This window comes from Dipodomys spectabilis, unplaced genomic scaffold (genome assembly GCF_019054845.1).
Source record: "Dipodomys spectabilis isolate Male_0828 unplaced genomic scaffold, ASM1905484v1 ptg000054l, whole genome shotgun sequence".
NCBI lineage: Eukaryota > Metazoa > Chordata > Mammalia > Rodentia > Heteromyidae > Dipodomys > Dipodomys spectabilis.
In genome coordinates this window covers 10,738,714-10,761,655 of record NW_024870731.1, presented here as the reverse complement: position 1 = coordinate 10,761,655, position 22,942 = coordinate 10,738,714, and the positions used below count along the sequence as shown (strand labels likewise).

Below are 22,942 nucleotides of genomic sequence, written 5' to 3'. Positions count from 1 at the left end.
GCTGAGAAGCGGGGATGCGCGGCACCGGGAGCCCCCCCCAGGAGCGCGCGGCCCACGCCTCAGTGCGTCGGTGCCTCCAGGCTAGCCGCTCACCTCCGGTTTCTCTGCCTCGCCGCCAGTCTTCGGCTCGCCTTCCACCTCCAACCCACTGGAGGCCGGGTGGCCGCACCAGAGGACTCCGCAGCTCTCCCCGGCCACCGCTCCCCCTCGAGCCTCGTCCACATAGGCGAGACCCGCTGCCTGCCGCCATCATGGTGAGTTGAGGGGAAGCCCTGCATGGCGGAGGCCCACGGACCTCTTCAGGGGTGGGCGAAAGTGGTGGGTCTCGGGAGTGTTCGCACAGGAAGGAAGATAGGGAAAAGGAATAAAAAACAGGGTCTCCTCATCTTTCCTGTTGTGGGGTGCTGGCCTGACTGGGCCCGCAGCCTGCAGAGTACGGGTTAAGCGGCCTTGCGGCGGCAACACAACAACATCACGGCCTACCAGGCGCCGTGAGGAGGGGGGGAGGGGCGTGGACGTGGCAGAAGCCCGTGGGGGGAGGGAAGGTGGCGGGCGGACCTGGGAGAGGCCCCGGCCCTTTGCGTGCCACGTGCACGACGTCGGCGTCAGTGCCGCCGCCACCTTCACGCTTTCCCGCCTTCCGGTGCGCCTGCTGGGCGGGGCCGCGTCAGTGTCGTCAGCGCCCTGGGGCCAGTTTACGTAGCCACTCCCACTACGCGCTGCCTAGGCGGAGCCTCAGCCGCCACCTCCTCGGAGCCGCGTGAAGCCTATGGGCTCCTCAAAGGGGGCCACTACAAGTCGGTGCCTGCCTGCTGCTGTTCCACATCCTGGGGCAGGGTGGGTTTGGAGGAGGCGGGGAGCAGTTGCAGAAAGCTGTCTGCTGCTGTGGGTGTTGCCACGTGGGAGCAGGTATGGAACTGTCCCCAAGGCCCTGGCCGCCAGCTCGTCCTTAAAACTCGGCAAAGACCCTGGTGGTGGCGCCTTCCTAAGGTAGCATCAAGTACTAAATGGTGTATTGCCGGGGGTTGGGATTGTATCCAGGAGTGTTTCGTTTGTATTTATCTTTAGCCTTCCGCCAAAGCGCGAACTATTTTTTAGCTAAATGTGCATTACGCCTATACTTTCTATTGATATACGCAAGTTGGGGCAGCACTGGGGTTTGAATTCTGCCTCCTGCTTGATGCACAGGCGCTCTAGTAGGTAGGTTTTGTCGCCGTAGGTAGGTTTCTTTGAGGCATACTTTAAGTGAGTTTTAATAAACGCAGGGAGAGGAACAACAGCTAGGTGCACTGGAGGTGGGAGATGGAAGTTCTCGGATTCAAGGCCAGCCCCAGACTCATTGAGAGACCCTGACGTAAAAGTAAAACAGAAAATCCGAACTTGACCAAGGATAATTATATGTTGTGCATTAAATATTCTCTCCATTCTAGCAGTAAAGAAAAGGGATTTATATATCATTTACATTATGATAGAGGCATTAAAAGGTTAAAATTACATCATGTACATAATGTAATAGTGTAACTTTCAATACGAGTTACAAATTATTATTGGTGTTTTTCCTCTTCGTTATTAGAGGCAAAGTAAAGGAATTGCTTTTTTTCTGATTATAAGTTTATATTTCTCACTTGAAAATTAAGAAAATAGAGCTCTACCTTAATCTCAGCTTTTGCTTGGGATGGAGGGGGGTGAATATATACATATGTCCTGTTATTTCTAGTACATATAGATAGCCAAGTACTTTTTAATGGTTCCATGATGTATGTTTTTTCACAACTTACGACTAATGTAGTTTGGATTATCCAAAGATGTTTTTAAATAATTTAGAAAAGACAATATAAAATAGTGTACCATTACATATTTTACCAAATTTCCTTCTGATGAACAATTTTCAATATCAAAATAAATACTATAGTGGATATTTGTTTATAAATATTTTGAAATGCTTATGCTATTAAGATAATTTGCCAGAAGTAGAAGTGCTGGGTAAAAGTGTTGTTTAACCTTTTTACATTTTAAGTTTTTCCAAGGTAGTTGAGTTAAATCTTGTACCAGTTTATTTTTCCACCTAACAGTGCAGAGAAATGTTTTCTCCAACTCCTTTCTAATGAGAGGTATTAAAATATTTGAAGTTATCAACAACTGGAGAGTATTTCACTTACATTAATAGGAAATTTTAAATTTTGTGTTTCTGGTAGATTTTTTTAAATTAGAAAATAAAGCTGTAGGGCTGGGAAGGTGGATCAGTGGTAGAGCGCTTGCCTTGCATGCATGAGGCCCTGGGTTCGATTCCTCAGCACCACATAATCAAAAAGAAAAAAGCCAGAAGTGATGTGTGGCTCAAGTGGTAGAACACTAGCCTTGAGCTGAAGGGCTGAGGGACAGTGCCCAGGCCCAGAGTTCAGGCCCCACGACCAGACCCCCCCCCCCCAAACAAAAAAGACAATAAAGCTGTATTTTTTCAACTGCTTTCTCAATGATAAAGTACCAGAAATCCTAACAATGTACCATCTTTGCATTTTAATATATTGCTAAGACTTTGCATCTCTGAAAATGGGCAAGGGTTTGTGCCATTTTGAGGCTTTATTTAGATGATGTTAATCATCTTTTTTTAAAGCAGTCCTGGGGTTTGAGTTAAGAGCATTAGGCTTGCTAGGCAAACACTACCACTTTAACCACATTCCCACGCCTTCTAAAAACTTCAAGGAAAATCTTAAACTATCTTTCTCCTGTGCCTCTCTTATCATGTGTATAAACCTCGTTATCTGTTATTTTACTACTTAAAGCCAGTAAAACTGATCCAGGCCATGAGTGTTGTAATCTTTTTTTTTTTTTTTTTTTGGTCAGATGTGGGACTTGAACTCAGGGCCTTGCACGGTCCCTAAGCTTTTTTGCTAAAGGCTCTCTACCACTTTGAGTCATAGCACCACTTTGGGTCTTTTGAGTGCTTAATTGGAAATAAGAGTCTCTTAGCCTCCTAGGATTACAGGTGTAAACTGCCATCTGAATGTTCTAATCTTAGGAATACTTGTATAGTTGGGTGCAGGTGACTCATACCTGTAATCCTGGTTACTCTGTAGGCTGAGATATGAGGAGAAAAGGTTCAAAGCAAGTTCAGGCAGTGAGTCTGTGAGACTGTTAACTCCAACTAACCTGCAAAAACCTGGAAGTGGAGCTATGGCCTAAGAAAGAGAGTGCAAGCCTTGAGCAAAAAAAAGCTAGGGTCAGTGCCCAGTCCCAAAGTTCAAACCCCAGGATTGGCATTGGCATGTTTGTGAAGATTTACATTTATCTAGAAAGTAAACTAATTGTTTTAGATTATCAGAAACATTCCAACAGAGTTTAAATATAACATTCTTACCATCTGTGGTCATACTCCTATTATTGTGTTTAATATTCCTTTCTATTAAAATTTTTATTACCTTATTTTTTATGCATTTTTATTCTTCCTTATTAATCTTACAAGATTACTGTATTGCTTGGATACCCCTAAACTGAGAGTCCATTCTTGGGTTTACTTTTTTTTAATTTTTATTTTGTATTTTCTTAATCTTAGCCTTTATTTTGGTATAATTTTTCCTATTGCTATGGATTAATTTTGATGACTACAAATTACAGGCCTTTTCTGGCCAGTATATATAGATCTCAAGTTTTACTATAGAGAATTTTTATATCATGGCCTCCAAGCTCACTCCTATTTTTTTTTTTTTAATTTTATTTTATTTTATTTGAGAACATACTGTACAGAGGGGTTACAATTACATGGGCAGGATAATGCATACATTTCTTACCAAGCATTGCAGCCTCCTCCTTTGTTTACCCTTCACCTCCCTTCCTAGCCTCCCCCCTCCCCCCCACCCAATCATACCCCCCCTCCCCCCCCACCGACATTGTAAAGCTGGTTTTGACATGACATTTTGTACTTCTCATTGTTGCAACAGGTCCACCTGAATCCTTAAACGACTTGTTTGTCCCCATCTCCTCCACATGTTATACTGACATCAAATATAGTGAAAGCGGGGGTTACACTGTGGGGGAGGGACATACAAAGCAACAAAGAAATAATCTTATAAATGCGTTAGAAACACATGCATGAAAGAAACAAAAACATTAAAATACATATTTGAGGGTTCGTTTTCCTAACATCACATTCTCTGACTTTTTCCGCTTGACTCATACGTATACTAGATATTGCAAATAAGGGAAACCATGGGACCTATGTTTCTTTGGGCCTGGCTTACTTCACTTAATATAATTTTTTCCAAGCCTTTCCATTTCCTAACAAATGGGGAAATGTCATTCTTTCTGATGGAGGCATAGAATTCCATTGGCTCACTCCTATTTTTTATCCTAATATTTCTTGTTACAAAAATCTACCAATCCATCTGAAATATAATAAAAATAATTTCATATTATGTTTAATGCAGATTCTTTTCAGTATGATATCAATAGCTAGGATTATACTTTCTAGTCAGGCACAGTGGTGCACACCTATAATCCCAAATACTTAGGAGGCTGAGGCAGGAGAAGGATCAGTGGAGCACAGCAGTTCTAGGCTAGCCTAGAACTGGCCAGCTGGGCCACTGGTGGCTAATGTTTGTAATCCTAGCTACTCAGGAATCTGTGTGACTCATTTCCAATTAACAACCAGAAAGCCAAAAGTGGTGCTGTAGCTCAAAGGCTTGCAGAGCACTTAGCCTTGAGCAAAGAGCTCAAGTTCTGAGTTGAAGCCCCAGACTAAAACCAAAAAGAAAAATGCCTAGCCTGAGCATTCATTTGTAGAGTGGTTTTGACCATAGTTTCAAAAAGCACTAAAGATTGCCCACCAATCGTGGGCATTTTTATGTAATTACTAGACAAAGTATAAACAGTAGTTTAAAAATCCCTACTATTGAAGTCTTCTGAAAAATGGAGCACTTTTCTTTGTTAGCTTTGAGCGCCACCTGGTGAATAGGGGCTAGAACATAGTGATGCCTGCCTTAAGATGTTATATTACACTATTAAAGTGAATTAATTTTACTTATATTTACTGTCCCACTTAACCAGACAGCTGATTCGAAAGACCTAACCCCAAGTTAGAATTTCTATTTCCACCTTACTAAATTGCCTCAAATGTCCATTTTTATAAATAGAATATACTAACTTACAGGACAACAGAAATCTCTTCTAACCGTTTCATTGTTCAAATAAAGAAATTGAGAACCCAAAAAGACTTATTCATGTTTCAACAGTATCTTTCAACAATAATGTTCCTCTTCAATTCTGGTGACGTTATAAGATTTTTCAGCTACATCCCTATTCAAATGTTTGGGAGGAGTAATTCTTTGTTGTTGGGGGCTGTCATTTGCAGGCTATTTAGTGATATCCCAGATCTTCTACCTGGCTAGGGACTGGCATATTTTAAGTGCCTGTGTGGCACAAAATCTTTTCTCATTGAAAATCAGTGCCTAATTTTCACTAATGATTTTCTACCTGGATGTTACACCTCTAGAAAACATTGATACATTATGGTGCAGACACTAATAATACAAATTTATCAAATAAAATTGTATCCAAAGCTTATCTATAAATGGAAGATTGATGAGAAAGAAGGAAGTTAGAAACACTGCTTTGGTGTATGTTGAGAAGGGAGTGTTATTGGAGATTGAATTCTAGGAGTCTCTGGCTTGCTAGGCAAACATTCTAACCATTTGAGCCACACCCAATCCATTGACATTTAATTTGTTTTCAAGTAGGGTTTTAACTTTTTTGTACCAGCCAGATTGGGACTGTGATTCTCCTATTTCTATCTCCTCATAGCTAGGATTATAGGTATGCATCAGCTTTTGTATTCTGGATTTTTTAATGAATTAATTGACATAAGGTTGATTATTTATAGGGAAATATAGTCAAATTTCAATAGTCCAAAACAGTTTAATATAGTCACAATTAGAAAAAATGGAATTATAAGACTTTTGAAGGAAAAACTTTTTTGAAATGATTTTTTTACTCTGGCACTTCTTTATCATGAAATATCACAGTATCATAGTTAAAGGAAGGAATACAGAAATAGTAAAAGAGAAACAGAACATTAAAAGTAAGCCAAAATAAATAAAGAAAAACAAAAAGACCCTCAACTTTAGTGACTTGACAATTTTGTTTTCATTTATAAAATTGCTCTGGTAATCTTTTTTTTTTTTAACATACAGATTTTGTCTTTGGGTTCCCCCTCTTTCTTAAACAGGACTATACAATAGCCTTTTCATTCTCTTGCAGCTTTATTTACCTCTTACAGTCAATTACTTCATAAACTAAATAGGTGTTTCATAAGGCAGTTTCTTGAAATTTTATTAAACTGATACAAAATAAGTATTAAATCTAGAAAAGAAAACTATTGAATGTAAATTCAAATAACAGGACACTTCATTAACATATTCCTTCATGCTTTATTAAAGTGAGTTCACTTTAATTTCTTAATTTATCCAGAGATAACACATCTGGCAAGTGTGTGGCTTATAACCTAGTAAGGTACATGAATCTAGACTAGATTAAAACACTTAATATTTCATTGTGCTATTATTATCTCTCCAACATATATATTACCAGTAAATTATGCTTTAGAAAAATTAACTATTAACTTTAGAGTCTTGTATGTGAAGACTAAAAGCAGTTCAGAACAAGAAAATAGTTATAGGTATGGTTTTCTTTATCTGAAAATAAAGATGGTATGATATCATTCATATGAACTCACTGTGAAAATTAGAACTGTCAATAGGAATGCTTTGGGGTTACTTAGGAAGAAAGTGTTATTACAGAACATGTTTTGAACACCAGAACATTAGGGACAAGTATTATAACACTCTTTTTATGAGGAACCTGTGATATGTAAGCAATTAAGGTTTTCCCAGTCCATTTTTAAAGTAAAAAGAGTACTAACAATACTAAAGTTGTAAAACTCATGTGAATTTTGATGAATAAAAAGAGGAAGTCAGATAAGTGTTGAAGATTAATGCTTTTTCTTAGCTTTTTTTAATTTTTAAAAAGTACACTTTATTGATGTACTCAGTAAAATGAAAATCTGTCAATACAGAACAAAATGATTTTAATAATTTTTGTTTTTCAAATCGAATATTTGCAACCCATTCATGTTGTATTTTCATGAAATACACGGTCGGTATTATTCCACAAGATTATTGTACAAGATGATCAGTAGCAGCTGGGTTAAGTATTATATTCTTTTATTTAAAATGTTATGCCTGGGGCTGGGAAGGTGGCTCAGTGGTAAAGCGCTTGCCTTGCATGCTTGAGGCCCTGGGTTCGATTCCTCAGCACCCATAAGCAAAAAAAAAAAAAAAGCCGGAAGTGGTGCTGTGGCTCAAGTAGTAGAGCGCTAGCCTTGAGCTGAAGAGCTGAAAGGCATCGCCCAGGCTCAGAGTTCAGGCCCACGACCAGACCCAAAATAAAATGTTATGCCTAATTGCTTTAGATCCTGAGAATGAGCTAAGCTGTATTGGTGACTAATTTACAATGAGAATTTACATAAAATATTTTATACCTTAAATAAAAAAGTGTTTCACATTGCATTTTTTTCCCTATGTGTCTGCTCATATCTGCTTTCCCAATTACAGTCTGCTGCAAATTCTGAGGCTGCAAACTCAACCATTTCCAGAGAGGCCAGCACCCAGTCCTCGTCAGCTACCACCAGCCAAGGCTATGTATTACCAGAAGGCAAAATCATGCCAAACACAGTTTTTGTTGGTGGAATTGATGTTAGGGTATTGTATTCATATTTCATTTACATTTTAATGCAGATTGTGAAATCAGGTGAAGTGGCATGCATCAGCAGTTCCAACCACTTGGTATAGACTATAACAAGAGAATCATTTGAACTCTGGAGGAGCTCAAGACCATAAACAGCATAATGAGACTCCCATCTCAATAGTAAATAAATATAAAAAAATAAGTTGTGAATAATGGAGTTTATGTTGTTCAGTTTTAGAACTGGCTTTGTGTCTAACACAAATCTTTGATAACAAACTACAGGTAGTTTGGGGATATAACTTAAGTATCAAATCTTTTGTAGTAGAATTTAATTTTTTGAAGGTTTAATTTTTACTTTTAACATTTAATTCTCTTCCATAGATGGATGAAACTGAAATAAGAAGTTTCTTTGCTAGATATGGTTCAGTAAAAGAAGTGAAGATAATCACTGATCGAACTGGTGTGTCCAAAGGGTGAGTAAAACATGTTCACTCTATAGAAAATATATTCTCTACAGTATCAGAAAGGAATGAAAAACACTGTGAAAGATGTTGGTTTGTGAATTTATTTCAAACTAAAGAGTTTGTCAGCTCTTGAATTTCATCGCTTTTCTAATATTTTCAGTATTTTCTATGTTTATCTCACTTAAGTAGATTGATGTATTTTATTAAAGAATTGTTTTCACAGTACCTTAAATTTTAGTTATCTTGCCTTAGATATTAGGTTAAATTCAGGTTCATAGACACAAATTGTTAATTAAGGTCCCATGCCACCCTAACCTTAGCAAATTCTGACATAGACTAGGTTAAGAACAATAAAAAACAGTAATACTTACAAAGATCTCTTATGCATATCTTATATTATCACACAAAATATATTTACCATTTTCACTTCTTTGTGTATGTGTGTGTGCTTGCATGCACCAAATCTGGAGCTTGAACTTAGGGCCTGGGCTCTGTCCCTAAGTTTCTTTTGCTCAAGGCTAGCTTTCTACCACTTGAGCCACAGCTCCACTTCTGGCTTCTTTAGTAGGTTAGTGTAGATAAGAGTCTTACATAAAATAAAAAGTAAGATAATTTACTTTTGTGGTGTTTTTTATTCATATTTTCCCCCTCTTGTCACTTTTTTATTTCTATACCTTTGGTCTTATATGTAAGTTTATCTGATTTGGGGAGGATAAGGGGAAGCACAGAAAGGACAAAGCAGTGATACTCATTAGACATTGTTGAAAATGAACCATACAACTTGTGGGAGAGGGGGAAAACTGGGAGAAAATGAAGGAAGAGGTGACACTGTTCGAAAAGAAATGTACTCATCTGACTTATGAAACTGCAACCCCTCTATATCACCTTTACAATAAAAATTTACATACAATACGAAAGGCACAGAAGTAAAAAATAGCAGTTTATGTGATTGGAGAAGGGGAAGGAGAGGGACAAAGGGTAAACTAGTTGATACTTACTATACACTATGATGAAAATGACCTATACTAGTTGGGGGGAGTGAGGGATAAAACTTGGGAAAAAATGAGGAAAGAGGTGACACTGTTCAAAAAGAAATGTGCTAGTCGTTATGTCGAAAAACAAACTTTACAACTTGGGGTGGAGGGGGGGGGGGGTGTGGAGATGGGAAGGGGAAACAAAGGAGGAAGCAACAATGCTTGATAAGAAATGTACTCATTATCTTGCCCATGTAATTGTAGCCCCTCTGTACGGTATTTTCATAATAAAAAATTGTTCTCAGTACCTGACTTAATGTACTGTAACCCCTCTGTACATCACTTTTACAATAAAAATTCTTTAAGATGCATAAACTGAAATAAAAATATTAAAAAGTCTTATGCACTTTACTACTCTGTCTGGCTTTGAACTGTAACCTTCACATGTCAGCCTCCTGAATAGATTACAGGCATCAGCCACTGGCACCTAGCTCATTCATTTTTTTATTAGCTTACATTAGTTATACAGAAGGAGTACATTTCCATACAAGTTTACAATACATTGTAATTAATCTCTTCCCTCAATCACTCTCCCTTCTCTTTCCTACACACTTGGATTATTTTTAAGATGCCAGAAGTAAATCACAATATGGTGATTTTATGTTTTGTTTGTTTTTCTAGCTATGGCTTTGTATCATTTTATAATGACGTGGATGTGCAGAAGATAATAGAAGTAAGTAACAATCTCATGGAAAATTCATTAATACAATAGTGTTATTTAAGACCTGAATATATTTAGTCTTATGTAAAATATAAAGAAAGATAAAATTTTTCCTGTTTAAAATTAGAACCTAGTTTTTTGTAACTAGTTTCAACCTGCTTAATTGGGGGAATCTAGCTTTAGAGACAGAAAGAAGTAGAATCAAGGTAAAAGACTTCTGAATTCTACTTGACACTTCTTGACATTTTGACTAGCGTGATGGAGGCAAAGGTAGCTTCATGATTTTGAATTTTATATATACTTAATTGTTGTTCTCTGATAATAGGAACTTTAGAAGACTTAGAATATTTACCCAAGTCATGGAAGTAAAGACTTAAAAAATTGTAATTCCATTGCTGGGAAGGTGGCTCAGTGGTAGAGTGCTTGCCTTGCATGCATGAGGCCCTGGGTTTGATTCCTCAGCACCACAGAAGCAAAAAGAAAAAAGCCAGAAGTGGCGCTGTGGCTCAAGTGGTAGAGCGCTAGCTTTGAGCTGAAGAGCTGAGGGACAGCGCCCAGGCCCAGAGTTCAGGCCCCACAACCAGACCCAAAAAAAATTGTAATTCCAATATTGCTATGTTTTTAGTCACAGATAAATTTCCATGGTAAAAAGCTGAAACTGGGCCCTGCAATCAGGAAACAAAATTTATGTGAGTAAAAAAAAGGTAATTGTTCTTGCTAAAACATGTTGAATATTCCACAGAACTAAAATTTTTTTATTTTTTAAAAAGGTGCTTATCATGTGCAGCCACGTCCTTTGATTTTTAATCCTCCTCCTCCACCACAGTTTCAGAGTGTTTGGAGTAACCCAAACACTGAAACTTACATGCCACCTCCAACTATGATGAATCCTATAACTCAGTATGTTCAGGTAAGAATTGCCTACATTTCTGTAGTCTTTCATTATCATCTTATATCCTCTGAAGTGATACCCACTGTTTCTCTACTCATTAATAATACAATACCTATTGGAATATTTTGAGTAATAGGAAATATGTTGCTTGTGTTAAAAAATATCTCAGTCTTAAGCAGGAACCTGAGTTTGGGTTCTGGCATTTATTTGGGGACTGGTTAATATTAAAACTGGGATTTAGTGTACGTACTATTGCTTACTGATGATAAGTAACATTTTATTTTCTTCCTAGTTAATTTTACTTTCTTCAGTTCCAAAGACCTTTTCTTTATCAGAAAAGAAACAGAAATAGTTCTAGAATCTTTGTCTTATTACATTTCCTATTACATTTCCCATTTCCTGAGGTGTAAAATACATCTTATTTTTCTCTATAATGACTAGAAGAAAAGTCCTACTGTGTCCTATAAATCATTATTGATTCTTTTCCTGTTTGCTGCTACTTACATGCCTTTAATCAATAAACATTGAATCATGAGACATCAGCCTGTCCAGTTTCAGATTATACTATCCTTAATCTCTAGACATCAATACAAAAAAGAAGCCATAAAGACTTTAGTACTACAGATTTCCAACTGGTGCTGTTAAGAAACACAAAGCTACCTGAAAGTATTTTTATAAAGAAACAGTAGATTTATTAAATTTAAATAGAAATCTGTCCTGCCTTATTACCAGTGTAAGATGAACTCCTGGATGGGGATAAATACACTAATAAGACTTGTCATATCAATTACTTAGCTTGTCTCTTAACCTTCTTCCTCCCCACCTGAAAAGCTACCCCTTGAGAGAGATGATGGTTTTATTCATGAAGCTAGTCACTTATTTGGAATTCTGTATTGTATGATTTTTAAATTTTTTCATTTTTATTACACTATAAAATACAATTTAAAATAATAATTTAAAATTTTTAAACAGTCAGGAGCCAGTGGCTCAAGCCTCTAATCCTATCCACTCAGAAGGCTGAGATCTGAGGAACACAGTTCATTGCCAACCTAGGGAGGAAAGTCAGTGAGATTCTTATCTCCAATAAACTACCCTCTCCTACCCTAGCCCCCCCCCCCCAAAAAAAAAGTTGGAAGTAGAGCTCTGGCTCAAGTGGTAGAACACTAGCCTGGAGCAAAAGAAGCTCAAGGATGAGCACCCTGTGGTTCACACCTGTCATTCTAGCTACTCAGGAGGCTAAGATCTGATCTCTAGCTGAAGTCAGCCCAGGCAGAAAAGTTTGTGAGACTCTTATCTCTAATTAACCACCAAAGAACCAAAGTGAAGCTGTAGCTCAAACGGAAGAGTACCAGCCAGGAGCAAAAATGGTCAGAGAAAGCTCCCAGAACCAACATACACCTACACAAAATTAAACAACTTTTTAAATATTTATCTTAGTTCATTATTTCTATAAACTTCATTTTTAGGCATATCCTCCTTACCCAAGTTCACCAGTTCAAGTCATCACTGGATATCAACTACCTGTTTATAATTATCAGGTAATTAAAAACAATAACTTTGGGGTATTATTGTTGTTTTTAGTTGTATACATTTTCCAAATAATTTGTTGTTTAAACTAGTAAAGTATACCTAAAATGAAAGGAAAATAGAATTAATATAGAATTAGACATATGAAGTGATATTTTGACCAGGAAAAATACCTTTCTAGAATTGTTTCCTAGGATTTGTTAACCTCCTTTTCCATTTCAACATGTAGTCTTCTGTTGCCATCAGCTGAAACACCTAGTGTAACTTAAAAACTTTTCTGGAATGATAGATTGAAATGAGATTATCCAAACCAGGGGTAATGGCTCAAGACTGTAATGTTAGTTTAGAGGCAGAAAGGGAGGTTTGAAGCCAACCCAGTTCTCAGGACCGACCCCTGTCTTAACCAATGGCTGGACTCAATGTTACCCAGTTTGTTAGAACACAGTAATTATATAGTAAATGGTTTTTGTTTTGTTTGTTGGTAGTGGTGATTGTGGGACTTGAACTCAGGGCCTGGGAGCTGTCACTAGGAGTTTTTCTGCTTAATGATAATACTCTACCACTTTGAGCCACAGTTCTACTCCCAGATTTTAGGTGATGAGTCTTTCAGATTTTCCTGCCAGGGATGGCCTTGAACCACAATCCTCAGATCTCAGTCTCCTGATTGGCTAGGATTACAAATATGAGCCATCAGCACCCAGCTGTTAGTGTTTATTTTGCTAGATGCTACAAACTAATGAGCCTGAATTTTTTCCCATAGATAGGACATAATTAAATGGCTTATGACCATAAATATCTGTGATAATAATTTCAAAGTACAACTATCTTTTAAGTTTTTCTGTCAGCTTCTACTTTTAAAAAATGGGGGTTATATGTAAAAGTATCTAAAAGAATCAAGTACTAGAAACAGTACCTCATTTTGTTCTATTTAGAAATGTAGAGTACCTTGTTTTGTTTTATTATCACCACAAAGGAGTAACTATGCTAAATAATTGAATATTTTATATCCTATCTTTGTAAAAATATATGGATAAATATGAATTAATTTCTGTTTTTTTTTTTGAAGATACAACCACAGTGGCCTACTGGGGAACAAAGGAGTTATGTTATACCTCCGGTAAAACTTCATCTTTGTAAACTAAGAGTTTTTCCTTGTGTATTTTTTGTCTTTTACTATTTTGTGCCTGTCTACAAAAATTTTGAAATGCTTCTGTGTTTCATCAGGATTGGGTATTTGGTGAATATGTTACGAGTTACAATTCTCAGGTACTCCCTTACTACATATTACAGCAATAAGGTTTTTCGGATTTCTTATAATTCTGATTATCCTTATCACTTGTGATTATGTTGACACTTAGAAGTAAATAAAGGACTGCACTTCTGCCATTCAATTAAAAATTTTCTGAAATAATGGTTATAGTTTATGTTAAAGCTTTAAATACCGGCTGTACATTTTAAAGAATAGATTGCTTAGAAATGTATCCATATATCTTTAATTATGATTTTATTATTTTTAAATGTAGGCTTATACAGCTGTTAACTACCACTGTAATGAAGTTGATCCAGGAACTGAAGTTATGGCAAATGAATGTTCAGTTCATGAAGCTACTCCATCCTCTGGAAATGGCCCACAAAAGGCAAAACTCCCATTTTCCTTTACTGATACTTAGATATTAGATTTACTTTCTAAATGTTAATAATGGCTTCTTGAAAAGTAGGTATACTTGCTTAGATATTAAGGTGAAAACATAAGCTAAAAAGAGAGTTTTAAGAATTGACTAATACTCCACAATTAATGTTAAGGCTAATGAAATTTCAGATACCCTGAAACTTTTAAGTATGCAGGCGTTTGGGGTATTTTAATTAATTAATTTTGTCTGTAGTGGGGCTTGAACTCTGAGCCTAGGTGATGTCCCTGCACTCTTCAGCTCAAGGCGAGCACCCTACTGCTTGAGCCACAGCACCACTTCCAGTTTTCTAGTGGTTTATTGGAGATAAGAATCTCACAGATGTTCCTGCCCGGGCTGGCTTTGAACCTCGATCCTCAGATCTCAGCCTCCTGAGTAACTAGGATTACAGGCGTTAGCCACCCGCACCCGGCTGGGGTATTTTTGATGCTAATACTGGGTTTGAATTCAGGTCTCAGGTTCTTGTATACTTGCTTGCTTGGTTTTCTTGCTCAAAAGCCTGCTGCTTGAGCCACACCTACAATATGGCATTTAATTGGAGTAGAGTTTTGACTTTTCTTTCCAGGCTGGCTTCAAACCAGGATCTTCCAAGTCTCCACCTATTGAGTAGCTAGGATTATAAGTATGAACCACCAGTACCCAACATGTATATATTGTTTTTAATTCAGCCCTTTCTGTTGAATTGTTTTTAGTTTTTAGTAAATATTATATCACTATACTCTGGCAGATGTAATGGGCTGGTTTCTCTAAGAATTTTATCTTTGAAAGGTAATATAATTTGTATGAATTGTATCTATTTTGTCTTTAACAGTTTAAATATTTGTATATAATAATACACTTTGGAATTCTCTCCATAGTGTTACATATATATATAGCAGCAGTTCTTAAGAGTGTTTGAGTTAGTATACTGAAGGTAACTTGGGTCTGTACTCAGTATGCAGAGATTGGGAGGATTTCAGTTCAAGGCCCCAGTCCAAGCAAAAAACAATTCATCTCAACAAAACAAGCTGGGCATGGTGATGTACACTTATCATCTCAGCTAGATGGGAAGCCATGGGTAAGAGGATGGCCGTGGACAAAAAGCAAGGCCCTGTCTGAAAAATAGTCTAAAGTGAAAGGGATTTGGGGTATTGCTCAAGTGGTAGAGCCCTGTAATCTTCCTACCTACGGATTCCACTATAGCTTGGATTGCCACTGCAAGCCACTGTACCTACCTTATATGTTGAGATGAAATTTTAATAACCAGTATTTTTTTCTGAAAAGTAACCTAATGTGAAATGGGCTTTGAGTATTACTCAAGTGATAGAGCCCCTCCCCTATAAAAATTCTGAAACATTTCTTTAGTTTGAGGAAAACTTACATGCTAATTTACACAGAGTAAGAATTATGAATCCCATAAGAATTCTTTAGAAGTATGTGGTATATTTTCACTAAACTTTTAAAATCATTAAACAGTAAAAGGAGTGCTCTTTACCATCATTTTCTGTGTTTCAGAAATCTGTAGATCGAAGCATACAGACAGTGGTATCTTGTCTGTTTAATCCAGAGAACAGACTGAGAAACTCTCTTGTTACTCAAGATGACTACTTCAAGGTATGAAAAGAATAGTATACAGGATAAAAAGTACATGTGTGAGCTTCAAAGTTTCTTTTTGTTTCTTGTCGTTCACACGTCATATTTTACATGGGAATGTCATTTAAGCTACTTAAGTCTTAATGTAGAGTTTGTCTTTAGGGAAGGAACTTTTAGAAGAAGCTTTAACTTAACAGGTTTCATAAGAGAAATCAAATGAAAGAAAATACTATCTTCACCCAAATAGTAAACAAAAAAATTTTGAAAGCAGAACTTAATATATTAATATTGAACTAAAGAAAGCAGGGTTATACCTCTAACCCTGGCTACTCAGGCTAAAATCAGAATACCAGTCCCGGAAAAATGTCCTCAAGACTCCCCATCTCAGTGCTGGTAGCTTACAACTATAATCCTAGCTACTTAAAAGATAGATTGTGAAGACTGTAGTTCAAGGCTCACGCAGACAAAAAAGTTTGTCAGACCTTTTCTCAACTGTTAACTGGGTAATTTGGCACATGACTGTCAGGCAGAGAAGTCCACAAGACTCTTCTCAACAGAAAAGCTAGACACATTGGCATGCATCGTGGTTACCAGCAAGGATAGGAAGCCTGAAATAGGTGGATTATGGTCCCGGTGCATATCTAGTACAAGCGAGACTGTTTCAAAAATAACAAGGCACAACAGAGTGCCAGTAGCTCACGCATATAGTCCTAACTATTCAGAGGGCTGAGATCCATTGGATGGTGTTTCAAAGTGAGTAAAGTACTGGTAAAGCATCAGTACCATAAAAACAAGTAGAAATGAAAATGTTCTGAGTTGATGAAGTGGAGGAGTTGTAGCAGTTTGAATTTCTAAAAGATCTGCTTGTAGCCACCTTGTCTTGTAAAGATTCCAGTTTCTTGTTCTGTTTTTTTGGATTTTTGATGTATTTTTAGGTAGTAGATTTTATTATTAAACTATAATTTTAAATACTAGATTTGTTAATAATAGATTTATATGGAAATGGAGATGTGGCTCAATTTGTGTAGAGCTCCAGACTTGAGCAAAAAGCCAAAAGAATATGAAGCTCTGGAGTTGAAGTCCCAGGACTGGCCCTCTAGATACAGATAGATAATTTGGATACCTTACAATCCAACCATTTAAAGTATATGGCTCTGTGGGTTCTTTTAATACTGAATTATATACCTATAGCTACTATCAAATTTAGAATATTTTAGTGACATCAAAAATAAATTCAGAAAAAAAAATAAATTCAGGAGCTTGGAGGGTAGCTCGGTGGTAGATTGCTTGCCTTGCATGCACAAGGCCCTGGGTTCGATTCCTCAGCACCACATAAGCAGAAAAAGTCAGAAGTGGTGCTATGGCTCAAGTGGTAGAACGCTAGCCTTGAGCTGAAGAGCTGAGGGACAGAGCCCAAGCCCAGAGTTCAGGCCCCATGACCAATAATCAATCAATCAATAAACGAATGAATGAGTGAACTCAGTAATAGTCACTCCATGGTTCCCCACAACCAATTTTGTCTGAGTAGGTCATTAAGTAGGCAATTCATTGAGCGAGAATCATACACTATGTAATCTTTCGTGACCAGCTGTTTTCAGAGTCCTAACATATTTTCAAGGTTTACTAGTGTATCATTTATAAATACACCATAATTTGCTTAGCTATTCAATAGTTGATAGATATTTGTGTTGTTTCTACTTCGTGGCCATTATTAATGATATTATGAATATTTATGTACAATTTGTTGTGAACATACTTTTATTTCTCTTAAAATGTCTACTTAGGGATTGAAGTTCTGAGTCTTAACTGTGTTGAACCTTTTGGGGAGCTGCCAGAAATTGGCCAATGTGACAGCACCATTTTACATTCAAAAGGAATTCAGCACCACTTTGTGTCTTAAAACAAGAAGGGAAAATTGTTTAATCTAGGATGAATCTTAAAGCTTTCTAATGGATATACTAGGGACATCCAGTACTGCAGAAAAGTGGTACATGGCAGGATGAAGTTCTTAACATCTTTGTAACAAAAAGTAAATATCTCTTTAAAACTAATGCTTGGAAAAAAACACTAGTGTTTGTTCTTTTGTTGTTCCATTCCACATAGACAGTAAATAATTGGATCACATTTTTTGAAAGCAGAAGTAATTTTTAATACCTCATCTGCTATTAGACAAAAGCCTCCTTTTGAACTCCAGAGCTTTCATGCTGCTGTGCTAAGAGGCAGAAGTTGGCATCCCATAATTGTCTAACATGTTTTAATTGACTAATGTTAATTGAAATTGAATGCATCCAGCTATTTGAATGCACTTAAAAACTATTTCCTTGCTTGATTTTACTCTTAATTATAGCCCATTAATAATCTTACATTCTGTACCTTGCCTCTGAAAATAAGACTATCTGACCACTTTTCCAGTCTTTTTAACCTAAGCGGTTACCTTGCTGAGATATTTTGTAACTTTGAGAAACCACCCTTCATTAGCACCTGAATCTAATCCCTAGGAAAAAGGCACAGCTAAACTGCATAGAGAAGAAAACCCTATTAATTCATTACTGGTTTACTCAAGCCTCTTTCCTCTTTTTAAGGCCCTATTTCCTTGTAGCTGAATCTCTGAGGGCAGCATAGGAAGGAAAAGTTTGCATGTATGAGTCCTCTAGATCCATGGGTTTGTCATACTCTAATTCAACCAATTACCAAATCAAAAAATTTGTAATACTGAACACTACAGACTTGTTCTATGCCATTATTCCTTAAATAGCAGCTAATTTACATTGTATGTTATGATAAGTAACAGATCATTTACATACAGGAGGATTATGCACATTATACCACACAATCTGTTTTTTCTTTCTTTTTTCTCTCTTTTTTTTTTTTGTCATTTGTGGGGCTTGAACTCTGGGCTCTGGCACTGTCCCTGAGCTCTTCAGCTCAAGGCAAGTGCTCTACTACTTGAGCCACAGCGCCACTTCTGGTTTTCTGGTGGTTAATTGGAGATACAAATCTCATGGACTTTCCTGCCCAGGCTGGCTTTGAACCGCCATCCTCAGATCTCAGCCTCCTGAGTAGCTAGGATTATAGGCCTGAGCCACCAGCGCCCAGCACCACATATTCTTTAAAAGAGGCTTGATAGTAAACACCCTTGGATTTTGATGTCTATGGGGGTTCCAGGGACTAATCCTCTGAGAAAAGTTTTAAAGTTTTTCTCATTTCCTAAAATACTATTCTTAAAAATACTATTCTTAAAGAATAGGCTTTTAAAGATAATAAAGTTAGATCTTCTAGCCTAGACATAGGATTTCAGATTGAAGTAGAATGTTGTTCTTAAGCCATGATTTTTACTAGATGAAATTCAGTTAGTAAAAACAATTGATTGAGTCACATTTTCCACCATCTGTCTTTGGGAGCACCATTGGACAAATGATTAGGAACTTACTTAAAGGGTAGTGATGTTAAGACCCATATTTCTTAAGACCCATATTTCTGAGTTGACTGGGATCTTTTTTTTTTTAAAGAAAATTGTCTTATAATAAGCTAGTCTTACACTTATTATTATTTTTTCAAAGTTCAAGAATGCTTCCCCAGAACTATCTCCTCTTTTCTTCTTTATTTAGAATATTTAATCCTTAATCATTGACCTTTTTTTTTTTTTTTTTGGCTTGGTCATGGGGCTTGAACTCTGGGCTTTGGCACTGTCCTTGAGCCACAGCGCCACTTTCAGTTCTCTGGTGGTTTATTGGAGATAAGAGTCTCATGGACTTTCCTACCTGGGCTGGCTTTGAACCACGATCCCCAGACTCTCAGCCTCCTAAATAGCTAGGATTACAGGCGTGAGCCACTAGCACCCGGCTTGACTTTTTTTTTTTTTTTTTTTTTTTTTAATGATATGTGTGGATTGAACCGGGAGCCTTGGGCTTAGTAGGCAGGAGCTCTACCACTTAAGCCCCACGCCCTGCTCAATACTCAAAACTAAAATAAATATATTAGGTGGTTTGCAACTATTGTAGGTTAGTAGAGGTAATAGAAAGTTTTCAGTTATATGAAATGTCTATTTCTGTCTTTCCTAGGATAAAAGAGTACATCACTTCAGAAGAAGCCGGGCAGTGCTTAAATCTGTTTGATCCTCTCTACTAGCCTTTAGTCTCAGTGAAAGTTACTAGTTTGGGATATTAAGAAGAGACTGAAAGGTTTTCACTAGTAGAGAAATTTAAATTTTGATAAATCACTCAGACTTTCTGTACAAGTTACATTAGATTGTCTCGTTTTATTTTACATTCAAACTGTTCTTAGATGTTTATTTAGAAACTAGTTATGTGTTTAATATAGTTGAGAAAATAATTGAAAGTAAAAAATAATTGAAAAATAGTTGAAAGTAATAACTTTTAAGATCTGTAAGGATTTTTATTGAAATTGGCATTTTAAACGTTTAAAAGCAAAAAACTAATTTTCAAAACATTGTTTTAACATTTTTATTTTGAAAGGTCAGAATTTTGCTAGTCTGAATACAAACATTTCACTTCTCCAACAAGTACCTGTGAACAGTACAGTATTACAGTATTGTGCCTTGCATTTATTATTTGTCTAAAAATTTACCACAAAGCAGAATTTTAAAACTGCACTTATAATCAGTGGAACTCAATGTACAGTTAGCTCTTGAGCTAACTTATCTAAACCCAGTAAGACAAGATTCTAAACAGTCCAATCAGTGGGTGCATTTATTCAAAATATTTTATCCTTTATGTAGAGTCCACACATATATTCATATATATCCTATTTATTTGATTGGAATAGTAATTAGGATAACCAAAATTCTGGGCCTAATTTTGTTTAGAGAATCCAAGACAAACTAAACTTTACTAAATATACCGGCTTCTTAGTGAATTTTAACATTCTCCTTTTTTATTTTTTTTTCTTGAAATGCTGAACTCAATGGCTGTATCTTAAATTGTGAAAAATATTGGTATTAAAGAATGCTGAAATTTTTTATGTCATTTACTAGGTTAATCAGAGTATCTGAAAGGAATTGTTTTTATAAAAACCTTAAAAAATATTAGTTGTTAAAAGAGTAAATCGATTTGTATTTTTGTTTGTTAGCCTATCATATTTCCTTTTGTAAAGTACGTCCAGAAAAGTCAGTGGTAGGTAGTTTTGGCATTTCTTAACCACACAAATTGTTTTATAAGCCTGTCTCAATGTGCTACAGTTTCTAGATTAGCTTATTTTCTTTATTGGCATTGTGCATTCATTGTAATATTCAGCCTAGAGCACCAGAGACCCTTTTGTACCCCCAGGCTTGTTTTCCCAATGTCTGCTTCTGTTCTTCTAGGATATTTGCTCCTAGAACTGGTGGTATAAAGAAGGCAAGTAGCAGTATGAGTAGTTCAAGGGTTGAGCCTTGAAAAAGTACTAGTGGAACAATACCTTTCTAGGGAAACAGTTGTTTCAGCATCAATTGATCTGCCATGGACATGAGTTTAAAGAGCTTTGTTGGCCTTTCTTCCCTAAAATGTGGAGACTCCACTTGCCCCTAACCTAATGTAACCATCATGGGTCATATCACCAGTGCCCATTATGGTCTGTAATTAGTAATTTTCTAAATGGAGCTGAAGAGCAGAGTATTTCTGAGCTCCCCAAGAGGGTTTTCTTACACCTCAGTATTAGAACGTGTCCTGAAATTTGTCCTTTTAAAAAGTATCTGTTCTTTTGGGGCGTATTATAAAATTCTTACGTATATGTAATCTGTGATTAAATCTTCAGCTTACCTAAATTCTGATACCTAAATTCTGAAGAGCCAATTTTAATTTTCCCAATAGGACCTTAAGGAAAAGTAAGAAAATAAACTTATTTGTTTGCTATTTTGTTGGATGAAAGTATTTAAGGGTAAGGTAGAAAAAGACAAAGAAATCCTGAACCTTTCAAAATGGAAGATTAATTTTAAGCTTAGAATATGTTCCTATTGTGTATTGCTGAGACTGTCTTCATGTAAACGAATAAAGAAGGTTTTGTTCAAAGTTTTTTATCTCCTTGATGTTATATTTTCTAAAGTGGTGGGGCATTGGGGTGGGTAGTCCCATGTCATGTTTAAATTCTCAAAATTCATTAGTATAAATATTGCTCAGTTCGCTAAACCAGCAGAGTTGACTTAGAAAAGCATTTTGGCATAGTCTACCTTCTTTGATAAGAAGTGAAGTAATGTATATGTACCTGTTCTGCCTACACATGCATATACCTGTGTAGGCATATATATCTAACACATTTTTATGAAAAAAAGTCCATGTTGAGTTGGAAATGGTGAACAGTATGCCCCATTGTGGTAAATGAACAAAGTAGTAGTGCCCAGTTAAAATGCTGGAGAAGACATCTGACTATTCAATCCTGTGGTCAAGGTCCCTTTAATTTTGGGGCAGAATATGAAATACTTTGTCTTCTGCACTCTTTGGGGCTGTTGATCTTTCTAGACCTTAGGTTTTGGTATTATTGTTCTCCCATTGAATTTAGATTCCTTATATTGCATTTGTTTCATATCTAAAGCTATATCCAGAGGATCAGTACTCACCATCTCTTCCAGTTTTAGTCCCAGTACTGTCAGTTGTATGAGCTGAAGCCATGGGTGAAGAAATTCTCCCCATCAGACACTCCTGTACTATATTTCATCAGTTGATACATTTGAATAAACAGATTAATGTCCAGAAAATACATTGTAATACCACGAATCTACAAGGCACAGAAAAGTAATAACTTCTGAGTCATTGGGAATTACATGTTGGTGTTTAGTGTATAGTTGCTGAATATTAGTAATCCTTAAAATACAAAGAAGTATATGTGTGCTCTGTGTGTCTACCCATACTAACAATTATCCCAAGTAAGATCTGTAACCAGGCTGAATTAAGTTTCAGTGTTTTAAGGTTCCCCCAGACTATACCACATGCTCCTTAAAATAGCTGCTTAATAGTATTTCAAACATTTTGAAAATCCTCAACACAAAAGGTATTTGGGATTAAGAATTCTCTGTATCATGCTAGGCACAGGTGGCTCATGCCTGTAATCCTAGCTACTCAGGAGACAGATCTGAGGATTGTGGCTCAAAGCCATTCCAGGAAGGAAAGGCTTGTGAGACTCTTACCTCCAATTAGCCACCAGAAAACCAGAAGTGGTGGTGTAGCTCAAAGTGGTAGAGCAGTAGCCTTGAGCTGAAGAGCTCAGGGACAGATCCCAAACCAAGAGTTCAAGCCCTACTACTGACCCCCCTACCTCAAAAAGAAGCTATGTATCTTTAGTTAAAATTTGATATTACAAAATTGTAAGGAGATGGATGGATCATGCTTTTCTTCTGTCAAAATCACAATTATTTAATATTAATAGCACCCTTATCA

General features: G+C 36.7%; 1 protein-coding gene across 1 annotated transcript; it reads left to right on the top strand.

Annotated features, from left to right (window-relative positions):
- Positions 1–248: 248 nt before the first annotated feature.
- On the top strand, positions 249–19,921 carry Dazl (deleted in azoospermia like). Its single transcript, XM_042680121.1, has 11 exons — positions 249–254; positions 7,605–7,751; positions 8,119–8,210; positions 9,857–9,908; positions 10,522–10,585; positions 10,667–10,806; positions 12,255–12,326; positions 13,382–13,432; positions 13,839–13,952; positions 15,498–15,596; positions 19,637–19,921. Exons 1-11 carry the CDS (start codon positions 252–254, stop codon positions 19,688–19,690), a joined length of 888 nt encoding a protein of 295 aa, XP_042536055.1. The 5' UTR covers positions 249–251; the 3' UTR covers positions 19,691–19,921.
- The last annotated feature ends 3,021 nt before the right edge of the window (positions 19,922–22,942 follow it).

Coding starts and splice junctions, on each gene's coding strand:
- Dazl (XM_042680121.1), top strand. Junction 9,909..10,521: donor ATGTGCAGAAGATAATAGAA/GTAAGTAACAAT, acceptor CTATGTTTTTAG/TCACAGATAAATTTCCATGG. Junction 15,597..19,636: donor CTCAAGATGACTACTTCAAG/GTATGAAAAGAA, acceptor TGTCTTTCCTAG/GATAAAAGAGTACATCACTT.